This window comes from Parasteatoda tepidariorum, chromosome 2 (assembly GCF_043381705.1).
Source record: "Parasteatoda tepidariorum isolate YZ-2023 chromosome 2, CAS_Ptep_4.0, whole genome shotgun sequence".
NCBI classification, from domain to species: Eukaryota; Metazoa; Arthropoda; class Arachnida; order Araneae; family Theridiidae; genus Parasteatoda; species Parasteatoda tepidariorum.
Genome location: NC_092205.1, coordinates 91607419 through 91635058, shown reverse-complemented (window position 1 = coordinate 91635058; position 27640 = coordinate 91607419). Strand labels below are relative to the sequence as shown.

General features: G+C 29.9%; 1 protein-coding gene and 1 long non-coding RNA gene across 2 annotated transcripts in view; one reads left to right on the top strand and one right to left on the bottom strand.

Moving 5' to 3' along the window:
* The first annotated feature begins 1594 nt into the window (after window positions 1-1594).
* LOC139425032 (uncharacterized) overlaps window positions 1595-27640 on the top strand; it is a 35256-nt gene continuing 9210 nt past the window's right edge. Inside the window, exon 1 of the long non-coding RNA XR_011636218.1 lies at window positions 1595-2008. This is a non-coding gene — a long non-coding RNA (uncharacterized lncRNA). The remainder of the gene's footprint in view (window positions 2009-27640) is intronic.
* The window catches only part of LOC122270673 (degenerin unc-8-like), a 28151-nt gene continuing 11889 nt past the window's right edge, over window positions 11379-27640 (bottom strand). The window contains exons 2-10 of the mRNA XM_071177917.1: window positions 25156-25277; window positions 23467-23627; window positions 21650-21748; window positions 20100-20205; window positions 18806-18875; window positions 18452-18506; window positions 16354-16400; window positions 14459-14534; window positions 11379-11621 (exon numbers count right to left, since the gene is read on the bottom strand). Of these exons, the coding sequence (XP_071034018.1) occupies window positions 11424-11621; window positions 14459-14534; window positions 16354-16400; window positions 18452-18506; window positions 18806-18875; window positions 20100-20205; window positions 21650-21748; window positions 23467-23627; window positions 25156-25277 (934 nt within the window). The 3' untranslated portion in view covers window positions 11379-11423. The remainder of the gene's footprint in view (window positions 11622-14458; window positions 14535-16353; window positions 16401-18451; window positions 18507-18805; window positions 18876-20099; window positions 20206-21649; window positions 21749-23466; window positions 23628-25155; window positions 25278-27640) is intronic.

Genomic DNA, 27640 nt, shown 5'->3' with positions numbered 1-27640 from the left:
AACGTCACAGAGAGGGAGGAAAAGGAACGAGGGGTGGAAGAAAACCGTACGTCAAGTAAGTTAAATAAAAGAACAATTTTAGTGAAGATAGATCAGACCACTTGTTGTTATTTTTTTAATTTTTTTTTTTTTTTACGCGAGATGAAAAGAGGTTAGCTATGAAATCTCGCCTACAATATGTAAATTTGTTTACGAAAAATCAAATAATGGATTATTGATGGAATTTAAATCGCAAGTTTCAAAAACATTAAAATGAGAAAAAAAAGTTGATTAAAAAAAGTCCTAACTCTCAAAATACCTTACATGAAACCCTATGCTTTCGGCAAATAGTAAATGTAGTGTACAAATAGTAAATGTAGCGAAACGCAATTAGAGTGTACTAAAGAAAAGGAGGGTAACATAATTGAATTTTTTTCTTCTTTTCTTTGCTGTGTTTCGTTACTGTAATTTAAGCTTCGTAATGGATATTATTAATTTATAAAAATACAATTTATAGCAATTGAAATAATGTTTCCGAACAATGCTACATACTATAAGAATAACTCCTTGCATTTACAATTAATATCTATAATTAAAAATAATCACCTATTAAAATCTGAGTAATGTATTAAAATTGGTTACAAAAATATTGAAACACTGATTAATAATATATTCTTATTACGCGTTAAAGGTAAAGACTACTGTAGATTTTTTTTTAAAACATCATTCGACTAAGAGTTGACTTAAAAACAAGGTTAAAAGATAAGGTTTTAAAATTCTATCATTTAATTAATCGAAGTGGCGGTTTCCAATTTTTTTTCTTCCGGCTATAGAACCTTGAATGGTAGCCCTTCTTTTATCAGAAACCGGATTTCATTTATTTGCTATTGTAAACATATTAACCAATGAAATACTGCTAATTATTTTTAAAATATTTATGGAGGGGAAAGACATTTTTTTCTAGTTCTATCAAGAATAGTTTTAAAATTCGAATTAGTTTTTCGTATGAACACGAACTGAAAAAGAAAAAAATACGCTGAATTATCGTTTTCATTTCAATGAAAACGGAAAGAAATTAATAAAAAGGTGGTGAATAGTTATCAGAAAAACATATTTATTTATTGTTTGATTTATACTCGGTTGCAAGTTAAGAAAAGATCATTTGTGGTATAGAATTTAAGCAATCATCCGCAACTACATATAGCTGCGTTTTATTTCGTCATCAATATCAAATTATACAAATATGCTTTAAAAAACAATATAAAAGCTTTTTCATAGTTAAACCCATCAGACAGAAATTTGATTCGAGCTATCTTTTACGATATATATAATAGAATTATTTTTAAAAAATGTATAGTTTCCTAGTCATACTGAAATCGTAGCCTTGATGGCATATTTTGATAAATAAGGAGACCATTCGATCTTAAAAAATAAACAACAATATAACCTTGCAAAAGCATTTATTGAACCATTCATTGGAGCATTTATTGGACCATTTGGCTTTCATTGGACCACTAAAAATGACGAGTCTTATGCTTATGAACCTTTAACAAATCAAATGCGAGATAAACAATTTTTACTTTGGTTTCGCTGTAGAAGAAGATTGTCTGCAAGAAACAATATTTACTGTACAACGTCGAATCAAGAGTTAGAGAGTTGATATTCGTTTGCGATGGTAGTTTGCAACCATTTTGCATTTAAAAAAAATTGGAACGAAAAAGAACTCATAAAGTAAAAAATATATCATGTCAGAAACAGAAAATAAAATGTAAAGCGAAAAACAAAACACAAAACGAACTCGATAAAGCGAGCAGCGAATTGAAATGAACTTATTAGACGTACTGCAAACTATCAAGAATGATTTAAAATATTTTCGTAATAAGATTACAAAACATGAAAACCGAAGCGCAAATGGAGCTTAAAGCGTACACAGAGGGATTTTGTTTCATTGGGCGGTTTCTTTTCGCAGTACTGAAGCTCGTTAAATTTGTTAGTTACCAAGGATTGATGGAAAATGGATGCGCTCAAGGTAATAATATTATACTGGATAATTTAAAGAAGTTTTTAATTAATAAGGTTGATATTTAATTATACAATATAAAAAGAGAGAGAGGAACATGATTTGCCCGTTTTGCACATATTTAACCAAATTGGATTTGCACATGGTAAAAATATAAATTAAGTTTTAAGTAAATTTATTAATAATAGCGTACAATTAACTCAATGATTTTATATAGAATTTAATTACTTTTTGTTGGGTACTGTTTTTTATCAAATTTTGAAAGAGCTAGTCTATTTGTTTTTTGGTTATTATATATAAATATTAAAATTAGGCATCCCAATTGGGTATAATATGAAAAAAACACAACTACTTCGATTTAGTAGGAACAGCATATGACGCAATGCTAAACGAATGGAATTTAGTTGTGGTTTATTTAGTTATTGTTATTAGTAGTTGTTGTTATTTGTTTTAGTTGTTGTTGTTTATTTAGTTGTATTTAGTTTCAATAACTTTTCTTTATAATGCAATAAAATCTGGCGAGCAGCTATTTAAACGATCGAACACTTCGTTTGTTTATTTGTGGCTTGAAGTTAGGCTCGCAGAAAATGCCGTTTATTGGTTAAATTTAGTAGGAATATCACAACCTGTGACGTAGGCTATATTATACCCAATTAATAAACTACTGTTATCGAACAATATCTAACTGTAAAAGTGTCCTGATATGCTTTCTTTTATTTAACAGTAAAAGTTAAAATCCTAAAATTGGAAAACGATGACGGCAACCATTGGGAGAAATTTTTCTCTAACTTTAAAATGTTATTTTGTAATACTAAAAGGAAATACCAAGAAAATGTATGGATACTATATTTTTGAACAGAAATAATTTGTTAGCTGGGTAAAGTTTGCCTGATATCATCAGAAAAGTTTCGAACATTCAACTCATTTTATACTGAAAGTGTAAACAGCAAAGTTTTCATATCCTTTAGTTGTGATTTTCGTGATCTGTGCTATCGGCGTGACGTCATGAGGTAGGAAATCATAGCTTCAGTTTTGAGTAAGGAATGAAACCAGCCGTTCTGTTTACTTTAAAAAAGATTCATTTTTGCGTATTGAAACTTCTGATCAGAGTGACGGGAATATATATGTATTCATATTGTCATGTAATCTTATATGACAAAACAATCATGAAGACTATTTTTTTAATGTTCCAAAGCAGGTACGAGAAAAAAATCATAAAACTTTTTTCCTAAATAATTTTCTTAATGGCTTGTCTTGATAATGGATTTTATTTGCTTCTGATATTTAAAGAAAAAATAAAATAAAATGAAATTTAAAAAAGGGGAAAAATAAAACTAATTTAAGCAGTTTTATGCGTATGTCATGTTTTTTCATCTTGTTCCAGTTTAATTTATCTGGATTTAAATCGAAATTGTAATGTTTAACACGAAAAATAAATTTATTCAATTGATAAACAGAAATATTCATATTTTGAAGAAATAATAAATTATAATACTGCTGATCGGGTTAATTTTTTTATCCTTTATCAACGGTATTTATTGTTTCAGTATTGGAATTTTCAAAAATTAATACACATTAATAATAAAAAATAAAAAGAAATTTAGAAAAATTATTCATAAATTTTTTTTTCGAAAAGTTAATTAGCTCAAAATAATTATATTGATTAAAATAATTTAAAAAATTACGTCTAAAACTTGCCTAATTAAAACAGTTTTTATTACTGAGAATAATAAAATCCTAATTTAACTTTTCATTAAAAACATTTTTTTTAACATCTCAGTTGTTTAAAATGTAAGTTGTATTCATTTTTTTGTATTAAGATAAAAATTATTATGATTTATATAAATTATCGTTGAGGTATAAATATTTTTTATATGATTTATTTACATGAGAGAGAGAAAATGTGCGGGGCCAGGATAGCCTGGTTGGTAAGCACTGGGCCTATGTCCAAGAGTTCGTGAATTTGATCCCAGGCCGGCCGAAGATTCCCCGTGTAGTAAATGGTGACTGATGCACGTTAAATCTGTCGAGTCTCAAAGTCCTCCATGTTTCCATAACAAATCAATACCTTTGGGGGTACTGAATTGGAGATTGATCATTCTCTGATTCAGGTCAATATTACGCGTGTGAGGTATGTGTGTGGCAGAAGTCGAATTCTTGGCCATAGATGGCGCCACTGGAAAAAAGAACAATCGCACCCCCTTTGCTTTAATAGCATGCATCAACAACAACAGAGAAAATGAGCAAGGGATTTGGTGTTTCGGTTCTGCTCTTAGTAAGATGTTTTAATATTAGAAAGGAATAAAATAGTTAAGTTAAAAAATAAAAAATGAAAAAAAGAAACACCTTTCGGAGTTCACATAATGCATTCTCAATCATGTTTTTTTCTTCCTTTTTTTGTCTGTTTTTAGAATTAACAGTTTTTTGGTCATTTTTATTTATTTATTTGTTTAAGTATATAAAACTACAACCTATATTACTTTTGTGTAATGAAAGCAAAAGACTTCAAAATAGCTTCAATAAAATAAAGATAATGCTGGTCCTCAAGAACCCATATTAGAATATGTCGTTCGTAAAAGTGGAAGGAATGATCGAAAATACAATAACAAATTTTTTATCTCAAAGAATTTTATTTATGATTCTTCAATGACTGAGAAACTGTAATTTATTTAAATGATTTACTTAAAATGAAATACTCTTATTGATGAGTAACGACCAATTTTAATCTATTCTCAACGAAACAATGTTTATAGTTTTTATTATTAAATTAAAAGTGTTTTTTTTTTTACTAAACTAAATGGGATTTTTGTTTTATAAAAACAAAGGCTGAATTTAATTTTTGAATGAAAACAAATTTGTTTAAAAGCGCAAAGAACTCAAAATCTCGGTTTACAGTTTTATAAATTAAAAAAAAAAAATTCATAAATATAAACTAATAACAAAATCCATACACAAACAATAAATGGTAAAATCATAAACTAATGTATTGTAAAAATGAACTTGATATACGAACATAATAAAAACAATTATTATACGAACAATTAGAAAAAACTATTCTAACAGTGCATAAATACTCTTTTATAAAAGTAGTAAATGATTGAATTAAAATATTTGCTTACCTCCCTCGAAATTTATTTTACATTTTCTTGTTATCAGAAGAGAAACTTTACTAAGAATGAGAATTATTGAAGGTACAATTTATGTTTAAAAGTTTAAATTAGGTTTATGTTGCAAATAATTTATCAAATTGATGAAAATAACATCAATAAAACAAGCAATTAAATAATTCTACATTAAAATTTAAAAAAAAACAATTTTAAACAACATAGCAAAGAAATTACGCTTTAATTCAAAATAGATAATTTAAATAATGCAATCAAATGAGCTAAAGAAGGAAATTTAACAGAGAGGACTCCTCACAAAAGGACCAGAGAAAAAGTCAACAAGAGTTTTCCCCAGTTTAGATCCCTTAGATTAAACTATCTGTTTTTTTAAAAAAAAATCTAGATAATTGTTTGAGACAATTTATGAAGAGATATCTAAATAAAATATGGTTCTGTTGATATCTGAAAAGAGGATAAAGGAGCCCAGGGCCATAAAAATGCTAAAGGCAATTTAAAGAAGGAAAAGAACTTATTCATATAGGGCAAAATGAAGCTTTTGAGGAGTCAAATAACTATACTTTGTGGGTGGTATAATATCTGAAAGTCAAAGGAGGCTTCGAAACTATATTTTATTAGTGAAGGATACGTGTAATTACTTTTTCCAGGGAATGGTAAAATAGATTAAATTATTTTAGTTCTCTTAACACTTGATTTATTTTTTAAGCAGTGAGTTTTTTTGGGGTGTATTTTATTTTTAAAAATGTTTCTTTCGTTTAATTATATAGAAAGTTATCATATGTTTAAAATAAAATGTAGTTGTCATACAAAAATGAAATTTGAAAGTTCAAAAAAAACTTTTTTTTCTTCTAAAAATATTAATTTAATATGACTTTTTTTCCATTAATGTCTAAATTTCAGATGGGACGAAGCTCATAATTCACACCTCAATTAAATTTCAGAGAAAAAAAAGTTTTCAGTTTCAAAAATAACTTCAAAGTAAAAAAAAAACATAGGGGGGAGTCGGGTAGCCCTGTCCACTTAAGGAGTTTTGCTTATATTTCTGTATAATATTGAGTAATTATCAATATTTTTGTATGTTTCGATTGTTTTATCATCTAATTAAATAATACAAAAAGAATAAACCAAATAAAGAATAGTTTAACTTTAAAAAATAGAAATTTAAAAAAACATGTTTTTAGCTCTTTTCAAAGGGGTCCAGTTACAAAAATTATGTATTTTGACTGTTTTTTCAGTTGTAAATGAAAATGACCAATGTATTGACAATAGATAAACCGAATCGAAACATTTAATCGAAACACTCAACCAATTTTTCTTAACTTCATGACTACTGTATCCAACATATTTTCAAAACTATTGTTTACCATGTTACCAGCTGCATGAATACTTGAAACTTTGAAAATAATCTTTTTCTAATATAACAATTAATGTCCGATGGCCCATTGACTTGAAAAAATATTCTATACTTATGAAATTGACAGAGGGTACTCGACACTCCCCTATATTTCTTAAATTACCAGTTTAACTTGACTTTATTTTCACGAATGACTGAATTTCAGAAGGGGTGAAGCACATTTTTGGCCCCCTCAACTAAAATTCAGAGTAAAATAAAGTTTTTGATTTCGAAAATAGAGAAAAAGTTTTTTTTCTTCCTAAAATTACCAATTTAAGTTGACTTTATTTTCCTGAATGAAACTTCAGAAGGGGTGAAACACATTATTCTCCCCCTCAATTAAATTTCAGAAGAAAATAAGGTTTTCAATTTCAAAAATAACTTCGAAATTAAAAAAAAAGTTTTTTTTTAATTAAAAAATTAATAATTTAACTTGATATTTTTTATATTCATGAATGTCTAAATTGCAGAAAGAGCGAATCATATTATTCCCTTCCTTACTTTAATTTCAGAGGAAAATAAATTTTCATCTTGGAAAAAAAAAAAAGAGTTTTTCTTTCTTTTTTTTCTTTCAAAAATTACCAATTTAGCTTGAATTACTAATTTATTTTACGAATGACTGAATCTTAGTGGTGGTGAACCACTTTAGAAAAATATAAAGTTTTCTGTTTGAAAAATAGCTTCAAAGTTGAAAAAATAGCATTTTTTTCTAAAATTTTGCAAATAGAGTTGTCTAACAACAGGATTACATGTGACGTACCTCTTGTCTCTTTGTTTCTTATACGCATGCGCTGCATCTTAATTCAAATGACGCTCTACTAAATCTCAGTATGTTGCTAATCCTGTAAGTTGTTTTTTTGAAATAGCATATCGCACCGAGCAGTTTCCCGTTCCCGTGTTAGTTACGTATTCGAAGACCTGAACTTCTTTTCCGTTCTATATTCTTCGTTTTAGGTGCTATGCAATCGAAATGATTGCGACAGAAAAATGCCCCCTATCAGTGTGAACTCAAAAGAGGAGATGAAACCTGTCCATTTGATTTTTATGATTTAAACAATTAAAAAAAAACATAACTAGTTACGATGCAGCAAATAAATTGACTTTTTTAATTTTAACCTAGAGCAGTGTTTCCTATACTTATGACTTTTGTGTACCCTTTACAAAAAAATGAATAAATTTTTTACTGTAAAAAAAATTGCATTAAAAGTTAATTAACAACTAGCTGTTGAGACCACTAATTATTAACTGTTAACCCTTTAATGGGCCCTTTATTTCTAGTAAAGGTAAATTAAAGTATTTTTGGAATTGAAATTGTTTTAAGAACAGTAATTGATATTAAAAAAAAAAACTCATTTAGTTTATAAAAATGCCATTTTTTTGGTGGTAAATATATTTAACATGACCTATTAGGAACTTACTGACTTTTATTTTTCTTTATTTATAAAATAAATTCCTTAAATGCTACAAACTTCAAAAGGAATTATATATTTCATAACTTTTATACGTTTTTTAAAAGTGACAAATGGTTACCAATTTTATTCAAACTCACTTCAAGAAAGTTGTTGTTGTTCATTTACGTCGCACTAGAGCTGCACAATGGGCTATTGGCGACGGTCTGGGAAACATCCCTGAGGATGATCCGAAGACATGCCATCACAATTTTGATCCTCTGCGGTGGGGATGGCACCCCCGCTTTGCTCACTTCAAGAAAGCTGAAGTTAGTGAAAAATGGAAACCTAAATTTTTTTTTTCCCCCAATGGCAGGCACTGAATTTGAATCTTTTGCCTATACTATGCCAGAATTGTTGCTCATTTCGCATTACCCAGTGGGCACCTGTGAACCAAAGTCACGGAGGCGAGCAACATTGCCCACGCCACACTGCCACAAACCCGTTTATAGGGTGGGCCACATTCACACAATAGAGGACAGCACAAAGAGAAAGAGAGAAACATCCATGCCCAGAGCGGGATTCGAACCCGCAGCCTATGGCTTCGCAGTCAGGCACGCTAACCGCTCGGCCACCTGGCCGGCGGAAACCTAAATTAAAAGTGGTAAGTAAACTTACCACGACCTTAAAAAGGGTTAACTCTGTAAAAAATAGCCAATAGAAAAATACGTAATCGTAATTTTTTATGGCTAGCTTTGTTTTTAAAAAACAAAATTTGAAAATTTTCGTTTGTTGTTAGATATTTCGCATAAGAACGCGTACCCCCACTAAACTATTCTCGTACCCCTGGGGGTACGCGTACCACACTTTGGGAAACACTCACCTAGAGTATCGAAGTATGTAATAGTTATCTAAGAGATTTATTTATATATGATCTAATTTTATTCTCATTACAGTTTAATTTAAAATAAATTTCGTAAAATTATTTCTGAATTTTAAAAATTGTATTTTTTTTCAATTGCCGGAGAATAAAAATTCATTAAAATAAACAAAACTGGTTATGAGAGTATATATTTTAAAAGATAGCACTGATAGATCTTTTTCAAAGGTGTAATTTTTAAAAATCACGTTTGATAATTGTACTAAAAATGAGAAATAAATGTTAATTTTATCACCAAATTGATAAAAGTGGAATTTTAAATGGTGATAGAAGTTCGCTGTGACATTTTGCCCTTGAGTATTTTTAATAGGCATGCAATTTTTTTTCATTTATTTCTTCATTTTTTGTTCACTGAACAAACATGATTCTTAAAGTATATATAAGTTCTTTACTTTCTTATTTTTTGGCATTTTAGTTTTGCGTCCTCTGGTTTGTTTAAACCGAAAAATAGTCAAAATTTCGATTGGCTATAAATCCTACTTGCAATGGTCACAAAACGCTTGAAACTTGCTTTGCCATCCTTCATGGAAGACTAGTTAAAATTTGAGCTCTTTAACTAGTCGAAAGGTTGTCAAAATTTTGATTGCAAGATTTTTCTTTTCCTTTTTGTTGATTAATAGTAACCCATTTTTGCGTTTGAATTCTAGATTTTATTTTCTGTTATGTAAAAAATATGTGTCAAATATAAATCCTGAAATTAAAAATGAATGCATTTATAATTTATTTACTTTTTTGTGTGGATATTCATTCCTTAAGAGTAAAAGAAAAAGACTTTTCTCTAAAGCAAGCACTAACTGGCTTGCAACGTTATAATGAATGCCAATGTTTCTCTAAATTTTTAGTCCCGTGACAAGAACTTTAAATATTGTAGGAATCAAGGAATCTATAACTTCTACGTCGGTAAATATTGTATTTGTGTTCCTGAAGTTCTTAGAAAACTAAAAAGTGGTAACGAAACTGAGACGAAGTTCGATAATTGAATATTTGTTAGATTTAATTGTTTAAAGAAATTATGTTTGTGTGAGAATGATGCTCCACCAAACCTCTAAACGTTAAAATGATATTTTATAAAAGAAAATTTCTACTAGAGTTAACGTAACTTTACTACTTTGGTGACCTGCCTACTACAACTCAACTCTGCCTGTCCGGTATCCCCTAGCAACGAGGTACTTTTCCATTTTTATTCTTCTTTTGTATACATACCTATATTAACGATCTGCTTTTGTTATCGTTGTTTCTTGTTCAGCTATACTTTATTTATTATTATTCAAAACCAAAACTGTTTATACAAATTTTATTAAAATGAAGCGTGCCATATTATTTCTCTAAAAATAGCTCCCCAAAATTGAGTCGACTATACTTTATTTATTATTATTCAAAACCAAAACTGTTTATACAAATTTTATTAAAGTAAAGCGTGCCCAAATTATTTTTTTAAAAATAGCTCCCCAAATTGAATCGAAATAGCATGTTTCATATACTATTTAATTAATGTTTAATAAACGTAGTGGTAGTTACGACGCAATACTCCCCCTCTAGAATTTTATCGGGGGTAGAATCCAATTAACAATTAATGGATATAACTAGTTGCCGTATTTGCAAAAGACCGGGAGAGCTGTGTTTAAGTTCACCGGATTTTAAGCACTTATGGTGAGAGCTAGCTGTATGAAGTTCTCCGAGTTTCAAGCATTTGTCGCGAGAGCCGTATTAAGTTCACAATTGTGTGTATGGTCTCTCCTGTGCTGCTATTAGCAGTCCAAGGTGTGCAAAATTCCGTTGTGTATAATTGAGGCTGAAACGCAACAGCACAGGAAGAGCGATGACGCAGTCATAAATAGCAAGTCAACTGTTCAATGCGGAACATTGATCGAAGTGGGCGTTACTTTCAATGTAGGCGAGTTCATATTACGTCCGCAGGTCGTCGCTGTGGGCAAAGGTAGACAATGCCAACCTTCTTCAAAAGGTATTCTCCAGATTTAGAGGTAGTTACGACACAACTACAACTAAATGACTGTTTTGATCTGTAGCCCCACACTTATGTGTGTGTAATAAATAAATACAAAAAAACACGAAGAAAACTAAGTTAAATTAGTAATTAAACGAAGAATTTTTGAGTGCTCCTCACACTATTGTATTGATATATTTTCTCACACTATTGTATTGATATATTTTGCTTTGGCTATATTGATACAATATTAGAAAGCACTCTTTTTTGTGGATATAATCGTGTGAGCTGATGAAAAGATTATATCCCTTTTTCTTCTTTTTTAAAAAATTTTTTGTCCTTTTTTTCGGAATTTCCCCCCCGGTTTTTTGTTATTTTTATTCTTATTATTTTTCTTTTCTCCCCCTTTTTTCATTGTTCTGTAATTTTTGCCTTGTTGTTTTCTCAAACATTTTGAACTTTTATATATATATATATATTGTTATATATATGTATATATATATGAATGAATGTGTGAAAAAAATAATTGTTACATTCACAATGAAATCAGTTGAGCGGGGCTTTGACAGTAACAACTCTGTTTTGATCGAACATCATTTTATTTTTTTAGTCTTGTTCAAACGAAGCAAAAAGTAGTTAGTAAGTAGTCATTCTTTCACGGGGTGCTCTCAATCTTCTGGAGGGCTTCCTTTGAGCTGGATGAATAGTACTTTTCATGTCTGTCACTTTTAAGAATACCATGGATAGCATCTCCAAGAGTTCACAGAAAGCCAGCACTGAAAATCCCAGCCAGAGGCTGAGGTAACCACCTAGATGACTGAATACTTCCACCAGCTGTAACAGGAAAATCATTATTGGTTGGGAGTTACGCCTATAATTACTATTAATTTATTATATTTAATATTAATTAACAAATATTAATCGAGTTAATAAATATCAAGGTAGGAAGGCCTGAAACATAGAGGAGTCGACACTTATTCTCACTATGCGAACCTTAATGTACACTGAACACTTTGAATACTCGCCACATGATGGAGCTACTTACTGTTAGATATACAAGCCAATAGAACAAATAGTCCATAGAGTTTTCATGTATGAAAAGTACTTCTTTTGACACGTATTTATGCATTCATTTTAAATTGCTATTCAGGGACTATTTTCTGCAAGGTATATTTTCCAATGTAATGTTTCTAAACTGAATGGCGATCAGACTAATAGTTTAGAAGAGTTTTGCGGACAAAAAGAACAATTTTGCGCTTATTTACACATCTTACATTGCTATACAAACAAGTGAGGTATTTTTTATTATGTACTTTTTCTCATTCAGACCAAACACGAATTAATAGGGCTACTATTTCGCAACTGGAAATTATTTATTTATTTGTTTAAAATGTATTATTTTTAAATGCACTTATTATGTGGAAAATCCTTAAAACTTCAAAGCTGTTTATCCTATCATTTTATTTCCTTCAATTCAGTGTAAAAAAATTCATCAAGAAACGTACCTCAAATGTTCAGACAGCTTCTAGAGAGCAAAGTAAAAAGTTAACTAAGTTGTATCCCAGCGAAAACTGGTCGAAACGAATTCCGCACCGACCACAGTGCTGACGTAAAATATCTTCAGTGGAGAACGGATCATGGGTTAGAGTCTACTTGCCGTCAGGCTAACAGTGGGAAATTTTCCTCTCCATGAAACTCAGTTGCGGGTTAGTTCCATCAAAAAAGTCCTCCACGAAGGCAAGTTTCTTCCAATAATTGGAGTTCCCTTGTCTTCTGGATTGGGTTCAAAATTAAAAGGATACGGAAACTCAAAAATTGGGGGACAATTTTTTAAAGACGGTTGTAAAATAAAATCCTACAGGCTAGTCTGATTGTCAATACATCGGAAGTAACGCCTCACTAGCCTAGAGTGATGTTTAGAAAAAAAAATCAATTTTTTTGCTCGGAAGCGTTCAGAGAGTTCTCAAGAACGATAAAGCATTTTGTCAATAAAAAAAAAATTGGGGAATTAATTTTTTAGAAGAAACACCCCTTTTTTAGTATGATTAGTGAAACTATAACATTGTGCGTAGTGAAATTATTCAACAAAAATAAGCACCTTTTAAGCACTCAAAAAATATTTTAAACCACTTTAAAAAGAATATATCGTTTTTGACAATCGACGGTTTTATCTTGTTTTAACCGTGATGCAAAAAAAAAAAAAACCTTTTGGCATTGTTTTTGACAACTGCCAAAAATCATGAAAAACAAATGGCGTTTTCCTGCGCTATGGACTGACTATACGCCGAAATAGATTGGGGTTGAATTAATTATGAAAACGTTGAATAGAACAATGTGAACTGTCTTTTTGCATAATTCGAAGCGAAAATCATCATAGTAAAGGGAAAATTAAGCACTTTTTAAAAAGACCCAACGAACAAAGCACCTTTAAGGGTTTTTAAAAGACGAAAATCAAAATAAGCACCTTTTAAAAACGTTACACACCCTGTATAATAATACTCCATCACGCAGCAATCAAATAAATCGAGTCTTGCTATTTTCTAACGTTAAAAAGAAAAATTATGTATCAGCTTCCTGATAAATTATACTTACTTTTATAAGTGGACTTACGTAATTAAAATAACTATTTAAAATTTAAACCTTCGGGAATAATTGCTAAATGATAGTGTTAAATTAAATATTTGCAGCAAAAAGGGCATACTACACCGGGTAGTGCCGCATGTAGGAGGCGTCAGTATTCAGCAACAGTAAGCCCCTCCCACTAACAGGCGAGAATTTAGGAGAATGAGCCGAATATACCCGTACGCGCCGAGCAGCTGGAAGTCCCCAGGAGTTCGGCGCATCAGAGAGCATGAACCTCAATCGCACTCAATAAAGTGCGCGAGAGAGTTCGATATAGAAAGAGAGAATCGACACTGTTCTGACCAGATCGGCTAAACTGAGAGCGATCATGATCGGATGTGCCTGAAACCTTCGCCTCCAATCAAGGGATGCTCGGAAGATGATATATATATCTTTAAATAATGATGAAAAACTTTTAGTGGTAGATGTAGAGTTTCCTTCTTTACATTAAAGTGAAAAGGGGCTGTGTCTTAACTTGTTTCAAATTTCTTTCTCTTTTTATTTAATGTTGACTAATAAATGGGGTACACATTTTTATCAGATTATAAAATTCTTTTATTCTGGTATAAATGGGGTACATTATAGTTTGTATCCAGGAAAAGAGGACTCTGGACTCATTTATATTTTTTCTCATATTTGCAGCGAAAAATCAACTCCGACCATGGGTATCGCAGTTGTCCAGGGCCGGATTAAGTCGTACACGGGGCCCTAGGCCATTCAAATTTTTGGGGCTCTTAGATTAAATGTTTTTTTCTCGTATATTTTTTATTTATTCAAATATAAAAGTATTTATCTATCTTTTCATTTAAGAAAGCATATTTAAAGTAAAAATAAATAATAATAATAAATTAAAAACAACTTTACTACTCTGAAATATTGAAGGGAACTGATCGACGTCCATGATGCGTCATCTTACGTCATGATGAGCAAAAACTTTTCATTTTTATTTTTGATGATCACTTTTAAACCAGAATTGAACTATGCTCTTACAATTTTACATAAATATATAAAATGAAAAAAAAAATGATTAAAAGAATAAAAAAATTTACCTCATACTTCGGTTGGTGTTGATACATTGTTATTTCCATGGTTCTCAAATACAGTTTAATTCGAACTAAATTTTTTCTGAAAAAGATCCAAGTTAAAAATAATTAGAGAGGGAGATGAGAACAAGGATTCCTGGTTATTTATCTGCCTTTACAAATAGCAAAAAAAAATAATAATAATAATCGTTTTTTCAGAAAAACACATTATTTGCAACAAAACTAAATTTTCCAGCTGAAGCAAATTTTGAATATATATATATATATATAAAAGTTCAAAATGAAGATAAAACAAAGGAAAATTACATAGACATATGAANTGAAGATAAAACAAAGGAAAATTATAGACATATGAAACAACGGGGGGAAAGAAAAAATAACAAACAACTGGAGAAAATAAAGGATGAAATTATTTTTAAAAATCCGGAAAATAAAAGATATAATCTTTTCATCAGTCCACACGATTATATCCGCAAAAAAGAGTGCTTTCTGATATTGTATCAATATAGCCAAAGCAAAATATATTAATACAATAGTGTGAGGAGCACTCACACTACTGTATTAATATATTTTGCTCCTCTCCTCTGCATTCCTCTAGTTACGCTCAATTTGCGCTTTTGTTTTCATATTATGCAATCTTGTTTGGAAAATATTTTTTAAATCATTCCTGAAAAATTTCCCGTTCATGTAAGTACATTTGATTTCGCTACTCGCTTTATAGTTTTTGTTTTATTCTGTTTTTTCTTTTATTTTATTTTCTGTTTTTATGTGTTATTTTTACTTATTGTGCTCTATTTTATTTGCTGTAATTTCTGTAAAAAAAAATTTTTTTTTTTGAGTGCTCCTCACACTATTGTATTAATATATTTTGCTTTGGCTATAATGATACAATATCAGAAAGCACTCTTTTTTGCGGATATAATCGTGTGGGCTGATGAAATGATTATATCTTTTATTTTCCGGATTTTTTAAAAAAATTGTATCCTTTTTTTATTTTTCCAGTTGTTTGTTATTTTTTTTTATTATTTTTTTTCTCCCCCCCCCCCTTTTTTCATATGTCTGTAATTTTCCTTTGTTTTATCTTCATTTTGAATATATATATATAATATATTCAATATATTTTGAATATATATATATATGTAACATAAAAAGCTTTCAATTAATCTTTTTATGTTATTACTTTTCCGTAAATCCCTTTTCTTTCTTTTATTATTCTAATCGAAACATTTTCTCACACTTTTGAATTCACATCATGTCCTTTAATCTATTTTTTGCTCAAGTATGTATTCATTAAAAGTAAGACATTTTTACCTTTTCTCTTTGTGGGAATCACGCGAGCTATTTGATAAACCAATTACGATTACTGAGATTTCCCTTATTCCTTAAAATGAAACATTTCACGGATTTACTTTGCAAGATTTTTCCTAACTTAAAAGGAAGAACACAATATTTCACGACCACACTTTTACAGCTGTTCTCTGTCTAGTAATTAATAAATACATTTTTGAACCCTCCTTCCCTGCCTAAGACCTGTTTTAATCCTTCCACTCGGCAACGACGTTACACACACACACGCACGCGCGCACACACACACACACACACACACACACACACACACACACACACACACATATATATGTTAATTCAAAGCATAAGATTAATCTATTGGAAACCGCAAAACAGCAAGTACGTGAGAAAGAAACAAGCAATTGGGTAAAAACTGCTCAATACAGCAGAATGAACATGGAGCCGCGAAGTGGTGAGTTCTTAAAAGTAGAGACAGACTGTTCGTCCAAAACAACTTATTGATTATACAATATAGTGTATACTACAATAAAATATCGAGATCAAGTTGTTTAAATCAAATTGTTAAAATCATATCTACCTCTAATAATACTCACCGAATTTCAGTTAAATTTTTATTCAGCAAAGATGGGACGTTAAAAACCTAGAGGATAAAGAGAAAAAGTTATTGGTTATTGAAAAACAATAGGGAGATTTCGCAAATTTACGTTAGCTTTCGTACGCTCCCTGTACGTAAGATTTCAAGTTATTGCGCATGCGCCCGTGAAAAAATATCGAACTCATATAAGTGAAAATAAGAGATGCTGCAAAAAATCCGCAAGTTAAAAGGTTAAAGAAGTGGGATATTATTTTAATTTTGACCACAAAATCAAAACAAGCATTTACAATGGATGTATACAATTTCTTTAAAGCTGTGTGGCATACGATAAAGCAACTGCTCTACGTAATTTTGCTCTACGTAAACTGCGGGTGTGAGAGATTACAGATTTTGATGAATTCAGCAATAAAGAATGCAGCTCATTATTAATATTTAAAAAATATATATATTATTGAACTTCTATTGATTATCTAACTACTTTTAACTAAATTGCATAGTTAAAATAAATATTATTTGTAATTTTGAGACAGCGAGACTTTTATTTTATTTTAGTATAAAGCGTCAAACAATATAACACTTTCTGTATTTTTTCACTTAATTGCTGAAAAAGTAAGAAAAAATTATTGTAAATAGAAGAAATACGATCTGTTTTAAAGAGAACATTATTCAAATCTAAAGAAACTGTATTTTTATTTTTTTAAGCAGTTAATTCAATACTTAGTTTTGCTTTTATACATTAAAAATATCAATTAAACTATAAATTAAAATTAAAATTTTATCTCATTTTAATATCAATCTGGTTTCAACAAATATTTTTGTTATTAATTTTATAAACTATGTAATTTTCTGATATAAAATTAATAACAAAGCTGTTAAATCTCAAAAATAAATAATCTGATATAAAATAAATTTTTTTTATTGATAGATTAAATAGTTTTTTATATTTAATGCAAGTGGTTTTTTGATTTAGTATATAGTATTTATTTAATTAACAGTAAATATTTATTAGACATTAAAAGGCTATTTTTTTTCTAAACCTAATTTGGATTTTTATGTACTATGATCAATTTTTTATTCTTCAAGGTACTCAATTGCGACTTAGTTTATACTCAGTAGCAAGTTAAGAAACAAGTTGGTTCAAAATCACAAGGCTACGGAGTTGAACATTAGTATTATAACCGTCGTTGAACAGCCGATCCAATTTTTGGGTTTACGACTGCTAATGTTCCACTCCGTAGCCATGTAACTTTGAACCTAATCCAGAAGACAAGGGAACTTCTGGATTAGTACCCCCAGAGGTCATGATTTGTTAAGGGAACTTGGAGGACTTCGTGACCCGATAGATTTAACGTGCACTAGTCACCATTTACTACACGTGGAATCTTCGGCTTGCGGGAATCGAACCCACGATCTCTTGGACATGCGCCCAGTGCCCTTCCAACCAGGCTATCCTAGCCTTTGAACATTAGTAGCCGTAAACCCAAAATTAGGTCGGCTATTCAACGACCGATATAAAATATAAAATTAAATAAAATGTAATTGCTAGTGATTTTGGGATAGTAAAATTTTACATATGGTTCGATTTAGGCAACATATGCATTAACATCAAACCAGTTTGTTCAAGTTTAGGGTTCTTCAAGTAAAATAAAACTGTTGTTCTAGAACAGTGGGTTTCCAACTAGCGGCCCGCGAACTAAAATATCTTCGTTACTGCGAAATTTAACATACCAACGGTTCAAAAATAATTATTTTTCAAGTTTTGCACCCAAGAAAATATTTAATCAAATAAAAAAATAATCGTGTATGTTGCTCTTTTTTATTTCGTTTTTTTTTTTTTTTTTTTTTTTTTTTTTTTGTATTTTGTGATTATAATTTAGCATGTGCGTATCTGACATTAATATTTAATGTTCCGTCAAACATAAAAGAATCCTATATAAAATTTTGAAAAAGTTGCGGCCCGTCATTTGACTGGTGTTCTAAAATTGTGGTCCCGGCCACCTGTAAGCTGGAAACCCCTGTTCTTTAAAGAAAACAATTTTAATTAATAATTTTTTTAAAAAAAACTATAAAAATGTAATTAATGAAATCATTTTTACCTGTTTTTTTCTGGGCCAAACTGTGGAATCTACTGAGGATTCAAAATTTTTTCTCCTAAAAATTTAAATATATATATANGAAGAAAAGATTATATCTTTTTCTTCCGGCTTTTTTTCCGGTTTTTTAATTAACATTTTTTTTTTAATAAACTGTTGTTTGTTATTTTTTATTTATTATTTCCCACCCCCCTTTTTTTATATGTCTATAATTTTTCTTTGTTTTATTCTTCATTTTGAACTTATATATATATATATATCACAATGTATTTAAATATTTCAAAAGTTTAGAAATTTGTCTGTTTTTGCATTTACTCAGTTTTTGCAACAAAAAAAAAGAAAGAAGAAAAAACTCACTCGCATGGCACTCTGCACAAAGTACGGCAATAATCAGTCGTGTTCTTTTCAACGTCTTCCGCACAAAATGCTGCAATAACACCAGCAATGAGTAGAGCTCTACTAGCACATTAAGAGGAAATACCCACAGTGAAATTTTAAAAAAATATATATATATAAAAAATAAGTAAAGGAAAAAAATATATCGTTTTGATGCGTGAATCTTAATCGAAATTCCATCGTTAAAGTATCACCGTTCGACTTTTTTTATAAATTATCTAAAATTTAACACAGGATTCCGAGTATTTTACATAAACACAGACATTGTTTTAATGTCAACACTTTTTTGAAACAACGTATAGAACTTTTGCAATTTATTTTTTTCTGAGGTGAAATTTGAAGGCAAAGAAAGATAATACGACATTGTGAGCCAAACATTTTTTTTTTAAAACCGTACAAACTATAGAAAAAATAATTAAATTAAAAGATGTTTAATGTTCTAGATTCTTATTAAAAAATTTATTATATTTGTTAAAAAAAATCTATCTATTTACCAAAATTCAAGTGCTTGTGTGAATTTAAGCGGCATGATATACTCAAAACAATTACCAAGTTTTGAAGTCGAGATATCTTAAACGAAAAATTTGTATCGAAAAAAAAAACTGATTTAAATAAAACTGATTAAAACTTTTAATAAATAACTTTAAATAAAATACTTAAGTTTGTAGACTATTTGAAAATAGACATTTTTTCAGTATTTTTGCTGTATCACAAGAAGTTTTTGCTTGAGTTGGTGCCAAATAATAAAACAACATATCCCACCATTTTTTTTATTTAAAAAAAAAATTAAAATTTTATATCATCTATGAAATTATGAGCAGTGTTTCATAAAGTGTTTTATAGCACTTAAACAAACTAAGTTTACCTTAATTGCTATATCACTACGGCCGTAAGTATTGTTAGGAACAACGCATAAATGGAAGTAGGGAAATTTATTTACGGCTCGGCTATTTTTAGTTTGTAAGCTTGCTTTTTTTTGGTTGAAAAATAAGAAAGGAACAGGAATATCTGGTCTAAGAAAGATAACATTCGATAGAAACAGTGTTTAAATTTAATCTTTCAATAGATTAGTTATAGATAATTTTTAAATTCTCATTTGCTATATTTTTTTTTAAATGGTGACTTTTAATGTGCACAAGGAATTTTTAAAATAAAAGGATGATCATCGTTAAGAGACCAATAAGTCAAGATAGAACCGAAAAACAAAAATTGAAAATACAAGGTGATATTTTGGTGTTTTATTGATAACACTCACCTTTCTTGCCTTCACAGGGAGAGTCTTCATAGACGAGCGTCAAATTGGAAGAGACGCATCTGCAGGCTTTTAACTGAAGCATCCTGGAGCATTCTTGGGTGCACATCTTATAAATATTTACAATATAAATTAGTCAAATATCAAAAGTATTCGCCAATTTTCGAAAGTTTTCGCCAAATGCAAATCTTAACAGTTTTTTTACAATAAATTTTTTTTCCTAAAGAACTATTTTACGGTAGATTGTTTTAGGCTTATATTATATGGACCCAATTCTAATCGGTTACGCCACAACATTTCAAGTCATGGGTTGCAAAGCATCATTATGCCTGCCCTCTTCTCTTACAATGGTCTGAATTGGCTTTTTCCACTGATATACTTTTCATCAAATCTCACAACAACAAAACAAAAAAATTCTACTTCAGTATACTAAATTCCCCTCCTTGACAGTAAGTATGAATAAGTTAATCATAAAAGGGACATAAAAATAATTTAAATTCTATGCGAAAACATTGAAAATGCACGCAGGTGGAAATAAAAAACTCGGTCTTGATAACAAGCAACATGAAAAAAGTTCTAAAATTATCGTCTGCTTTTCTCTTATTTTTTTTTATCATGCTGTGTTGTTTTTCTATATTTATATTTTAAGACTCTGCCAAATCATTGTATGGGAATATAGTGTTGAAAGTTATTCTAATCGAAAAGTGTGCGGACACGAAAAATCTGGAACAACACGCATTTTTCCAATTAATAGAAAGATTTCCCGTAGCAGTTCACAAGAGGCTTAGTAAAACTAAATCTTTCATTTCACGAAGTCATTTTGAAAGATTTCACACATTCTTTCTTTGAATTTTAATAAATTTTTTGGTAGCTAAGGATCTGTTTACGCTGTTTGGCGAAAAGAAAACCACCATTGGACCAGTCGTAGTAAAACATTAGTAGAGTGCGTTGGAGAGGAAATGCATTTAGCAAGAAGCAATCGACGACAAATACAGAAAGCTTCTCTCGTAACAGCAAATTGAAATGCCTAGATAGCGAACAGTACGCCGAAAACTGTTTAATTGAGTGTTAGAGTAGTCTAGATTTCGCTAATTAGAAATTTGCAAACAAGAAGTCATATAAAAGCATAGTCTTTATTTGCTATTGACAACAGATAAATATTTGAAAGTTTATTATCTCAAATTCACTAAAATGTGGCTTAGAATCTTAATACAGTCAGCTCTTCAAATGTTTTTAATGTTTGAAGAGCTCGCAAAACATAACCCCATATGTAATCAAAAGAAATAACTTCTACGTATTCACAACAAACATACAAATAAATTTTAATAATTAAAAGGCGTTCGCTCGTCCTAAAGGTTTCCGGAAACAGCCAAAATGCATTTTTACATTTTTCTCACATTTCACCGCTTTTTTTCTTCATTTTGTTAAACTTCAGAAACAGTGAAAAAGGTCCCCTTATAATTTTAACAGAGTTTTTTAATATGTCAATCTGAAGAAAGAAAAAAACAACATAATATTTTTTATATGGTTTTAACTGCTGTCTTTAATATTACCTTTGGCGTGAGAACACCTTTGTTTCTTCTGGCCCAAGGCATAGTGCTATATTTTGTACAGTTTGTTTGATATGGCAATGGAAGTAACTCTGTAGTTGTCTGTAAAAAAAAAAAAGGAAGGTTCAAAATTAAAATAATAACTTATATTTGGAGAAGATTAATAGAAAGCAGTGTCTGTTAACATATGGTTTGTTGACTGAATGTAAACAATAACAAGCTTCCTAAAACCGTAAGAAATTTTGAAAACTTTTGGTGTATCCCTCCGCTTACGAGGCGATGAGTAAACAGGCTTAACATTCTAGGAAGTTTTATTGTTGTGATTTATGTTTTTTAACCCTAATTTAACCGTTCATAAGAGTTTTCTGTAATTTATAAAGTCTAACAGGCCGTGAGGCTGAAACAAACTTAACGAAATTAATACCACAGCCATAATAAAGTGCAAGGTTAGTCATGTTTTGAGTTTTATCCCTTATTTGGCTATATTCATGTAAAATAGCACTGTTTGTTACTTTTTGTATAGAATCATAGCAAGTTTGGGGAGTTTTCCGAATTCATTTGTTATCTGTTTCGTTGAAAGTTGGATTGAAAGAACGCGTTATATTTATAAACACTACAAGTATAATAATATTGGATGGTGTGTTTTTTCAATCTTAGGCGTAAAAATCAGTCGGAAGTAGTAACCCGGAAGACTAACGACGAATCTTAAGCCCATCTGCGCTTAGCTTTAACACTGCACGATCAACCATCTATATTTAATAATAATAATCTTTACATCTACAGACATAAACATGAAACTTGCTTCTTGCTTGTGATTTTAAAAGAAATAATTTGACTTTTAAAGGTGCTTCATTAAAATGCTTCATTTTAAAGGTGCAAGAAAGGAAAAGTAATTTCTCATACATATTATTCTAGTAGCAATATGACTTTATTTACATCACACTATAGCTGCACTAAGGACTATTGGCGACGGTCTCAGAACATACCATCACAATTTCGGTCCTCTGCAGAGGGGTTGGTTCTTCCGCTTTGGTAGTCCGTTGATCTACGCAAGTCAAGCATTTTACTGTAGAACAGTTAGTTTAACAAGAACCTATAAGTGCTCATTCATCCGCTCACTGCCCGCTGCTACAGATGATTGATCTACTAGTCTTATGATCAATCAACTGTGGGATACATAATTCTAAAACGAACTATTGTTAACTGGAATCCATCCAATGGTTTAAATTCAGTATCTACTTTTTAGCACTTTTTTTAGATACATATTTTTTAATATTTATTTTTTTAGTAATTTTTGATATACATGTATGTACTCATAAAGAAATTTTAATGTTTGCTGACTTCCACAACTAATAAAAACTTAAAAGGGAATACATAGAGGAATAAAGTTTAATATGTTAACAAAAAAAAAGAAGCTTATGTTAATTAAAAAAAGATTGTATAATTGAAAAATTGTCGTGTGTTAAGAAAAAAAAGTTACATTTCTGCAAGTTATACGAATACAAATTTTATCTAATTTGAATAGAATTAAAACAACTCTTTCCAAAAGCTAGTTTGTTTTCTTTTAATTAACACTGCCCAGATTAACCAACACCGAGCTACGAAACTATCTATCAAATCTTCTTAACTTATTAGAGTTGCATAAACTGTATTCAGGCAGTTTCGATGGATAACGTAGAATAAAATTGCTGCTCAGTCACTGGCTTTCATGATCAGTCTATAATTTAAAATATATATTATTTTAAACGTCCGTTTTGCAATAAACAAAGGGAACAATTTAGTTACTGAATGGATGTTAAAAAAAGGAAAGGTGTTTATACTTTTCTCATGCCGACACTATAAAAATGACCAGCTCTGGCTTTCACAGCTTCAGATCCAAAATCCGGATAAAACCTCGGATCGTGGACGTATATCAAAACAGAGGGAGTCTTATGATCATCTAGATATTCTTCAGTTTGAATATTTAAATCCAGTATTAGTTCTGAAAAAAAAAATCACAGAATTATGTCAATTTCAAAGACGTCAATATAAATGGTTTGCCTACAATTTTTTCAATAAAAACTGTAAAAAGACAGCACATTATCAATTACGAGCACCAACCGTTCTTGTTGAGGCAAATGATACACTTCGATAAAATCATTGAAGGAAAGCTATGCTTTGGAGCTTTGAATTCATAATTAAATGAATTAAATCTGAAAGTAAAATGTTCGACACCGGCCCATAATCTAAATCCAAAGATGAAAGAACTATAATTGGAAATAATATAACACTATTTAAACTAACATCAAAGAAATAACAGTTGATGATGTTGTTCATTTTCTGCCCTCAATGTGTTGGAAAGTTTTTGTTGACAACTATTAAAATTGAAAGACTGTTGTCAACATTTCAGGACGTCTGGTCAGTTTGCTTCGTGTGGAGGATAAAATTTATGTGCAAAATCACCCATCTTACTTGTCAATAAACCAGTCCTTATGGATGAATTATTTCCTGTCAGCCAAGAGAAATATTTCTGAATAAGGTTAGAAAACGGATAGTTTTAATAATTATAAATTTTCAACACACAATAATTTAAATAGGATATTCAACTACTTTTAAATTGACTGATTGAACATGAGAGGAGTGGGATTACTGCAGGAATGTTTTAATTTTCACTTTTCTATTTTGTTATTGAAGCTCTTTGATGTTTTCGGTTCATTGGAAATATAGCAGCCACTCAATGCTTCAGCATTTATTGGAAAGCAATAAGCATCGCATTTTTGTGTTAATTATACTGCATGATTAAGTTGCAAAACTTTTGTGTTTATGTTTCTATCACTGTCAAGTTTCCTAATGGGATGCGTACAAGTGATATAGAGTGGGTATCTCGATCCTGATTGGCTGTTGAAACGTGGCATTTGTTCTTTCCACTCTATTTCCAGTAAGCCAAACCCGTCAAATACCAATTCTCTTAACTGACACAGCCTATATGCTTTTCTTTCACAATATATTTACACAAATACTTAACACAAAGACAGGCACAAAACCATGCAGAACATAAACATACTTATCATGCATCGAAGTTGCCAGGCACTAAAAACAAAAATATATTACGGTATTATTGTAACCGTAATATATTTTTGTTTTGAGTACTTGGCAACTTCGATGCATAATAAGTATGTTTATTTTCTGCATGGCTTTGTGCCTGTATTTGTGTAAATATATTGTGAAAGAATTGAAATCTTTGTGAAAGAAAAGCATTAATGGTGTCACAATAATTACGGTGACAATTGGCTCGCCATCTGTGGCATTTTGAGGATTAGTAAGATTTTACAAATCAAAATCGTAGAAAATTTGCTTTCGCATAGAGTTGATGGTCAGTGGGGTCCCGAGAAGATGGGCCGTCTTGAGGAAAAACCTTTTATGTCCAGCTTGAAATTCATTTTTCTCTGAATCAGCTTTGATGGACATAAACCGTTCTTTTCCCTCGATCCCTCTTTATTGTTTTAAATAAAAGAGAGAAAGAAACTTACCAGTTGGTTTATTCCACATGTCAGATTCATAAGCATAAAGAACTTTATGATCTGGTGTATTCCATTTCGCATTGTAAGTAAAACAATTTCCATGCTCAGCATTGTGGTACAGTCTAAAGTGCCTGAAAAATTATTTTATATATATATATATATACACCAGATCAACGTCCACCAAACACCAGACCAGATAAGGAAGAAAACCAATAAGAGAGTTTATTCCTAGTCTGCGTTTGTACGTTAAGCTCTACAAGTATTACCCATTTGAATATATTTTTTTTAACGATTTTAATGTTTAAATACTACTTTTCTTATTGTTTATATTAACTTCTTTACCAATTATGGATTTTGCAGCTAAAATTTTCCAATTATTATTATTATCACAGTGTTTTTTTTCATAGATGGCAGCACTGAAAACGAATTTTCTTTATACATTTTTCACCAATTATTTATACGATATAATTATGTTGTATAAATAATTACTCTTAAATATAATGACAATATCTATCTACAAATTATAAAATAATATAATGAATGTGTTGTTAAGCTAAAAGCACATTCATTATATTTTGTTTTCTTAACATTTTTTGTTAACTGTTGTACTGTATTTGTAATTGTATTTTATCTAACTTAAATTTGCTCGAACATGTAATTGCATTTATAATCAAAAGATTATCATGTGTTACTATTTTGAGAACGTTGCTATTACGACATTTAATTTTCTTTTAAACAAACCTGCCAATTTCAATGCTTGTATTTCGCTGATAAGAGCTTAAACATGAAGAACAGAGTAAAAAAATTTTTAGTGAGAGCTAGGCGTAATATGTAAACATTTTAGAGGAGGATTTTTCTTTAAAAAAAAGCAAATTGATAAAGTCAAAGTTCTGGTATCGATGAATTAGCAATAGAAAAGGCTATATTATACATGCATTTACAAAACATATTTTCGCAAAATTCAGAGGAAAATTCGAAAAAATAGAAAAAAAATATTGTTATTATCTTTTACTAGGTTCTCAAACAAGTTATTACACTGTCATATTTCATCGCATTTTGTTTACATATAATGTTCTTGTATTTACTGTAATTTAATATATTAACCAGTTACTTAAAGTTTTATGTATATAATTATAATGAAAACTGTTAATATGTTTAGCCAATTTCTCAAACATCCTTGTTCCTAATCTACATCTTAATGAAATTTATATCCTTTCAATCAGCTTCAACGTCTGAAATCACTTAGTGCACAAAATATTAATGGTGAATGAAAAAGCAAGTGCCTTTACCTACCGCTCAGTTGAGTGAAGGAATTTTAATGTTTTGCTTTTAACACGATTATTTTTTTAAATCTAGAAATTTTGAAAGACATATTCATAACTTTATTTTCTAAGTTAAAGCTGAACTTCAAAATTCTACTTTAAAACTAATGAGGGCTCTGTCATCCTACTACTGGCAATAACCTCAAAAACGCCTCTCTAGAAAGTAGGCGTAACTGTAAAAAGAGAAGCCGCCTGGAAGTTTTAAATATTATTTAAATTATATTGCATTTCATTAAAAAAAATTTCACAGCTAAAATATTCGCATTTGACTCACTTTTCCCGCTCATGTATTTCAAATTTTATCAAAGTTAAATGAAATTTATATAGCGTGACCTTTCATAGAGGATGTCGTTCCCCTTTGCTGCGCTGACAAAAGAAATGTTTTTGTCAGTGATGGTCGAAACTTCTAAATAAAAAAGTGCTTTGCTGTGCTGATTGAAAGAAAAGTTTTTGTTAGTGATGGTCGAAACTTCTAAATAAAAAATTATTACTCTCGCTAAAATTCACAAAAATCGAACATTCTTCTAAGAACATTCTTTTCGAATTTTAGTTGGCGAAATTTCTGTAAAAAAAAATAAAAACAAGAATTTCGGTTTGCGTATTGTTTTACATAGAATTATCATTACTCCCCATCTATTCATATAAAAGAATGATCTTAGGATGGAAAGTAGGCGTTACTTTTCATAGTATCTAAAAGCTTCAGTGAAAAAAGTGAAGGTAGGCGTTACCTTCCAACATGAGTATGAGGGGACTATGATTCGCGAACTCGAATTGTCTCTTCTTTTGTAACAAAATGGCTAGTTTTCTTTTCTTTCTTTATATAAACAAAACTGGGTGCCTAGGCCGCGCAGCGGCCCAAATGGCTAGTTTTGCGGCCAACCAGGGTTGAAAGTAAGACGGAAATAGGGAAAAAACTGGTAGTAAAATCAATTCATTTCTAGCTGTTTTTGTGAGGAGAAAAAAAAAAAGCTTTAAATATTCTTAATTATAAACTATTTCATCAATATTTACTTTTACTCGAGTAAAAAACAGTCAAATGTATATGTTATAATGCTTTTTTAAGATAATGTTTCTTTAATAAATAATAAATTTTATAATGTTTTAAAAAAACTATTAATAAAGAAAATTGAGCAAACAAATTTTAATTTTAAATTTAGTTTCTGCAGTATTGA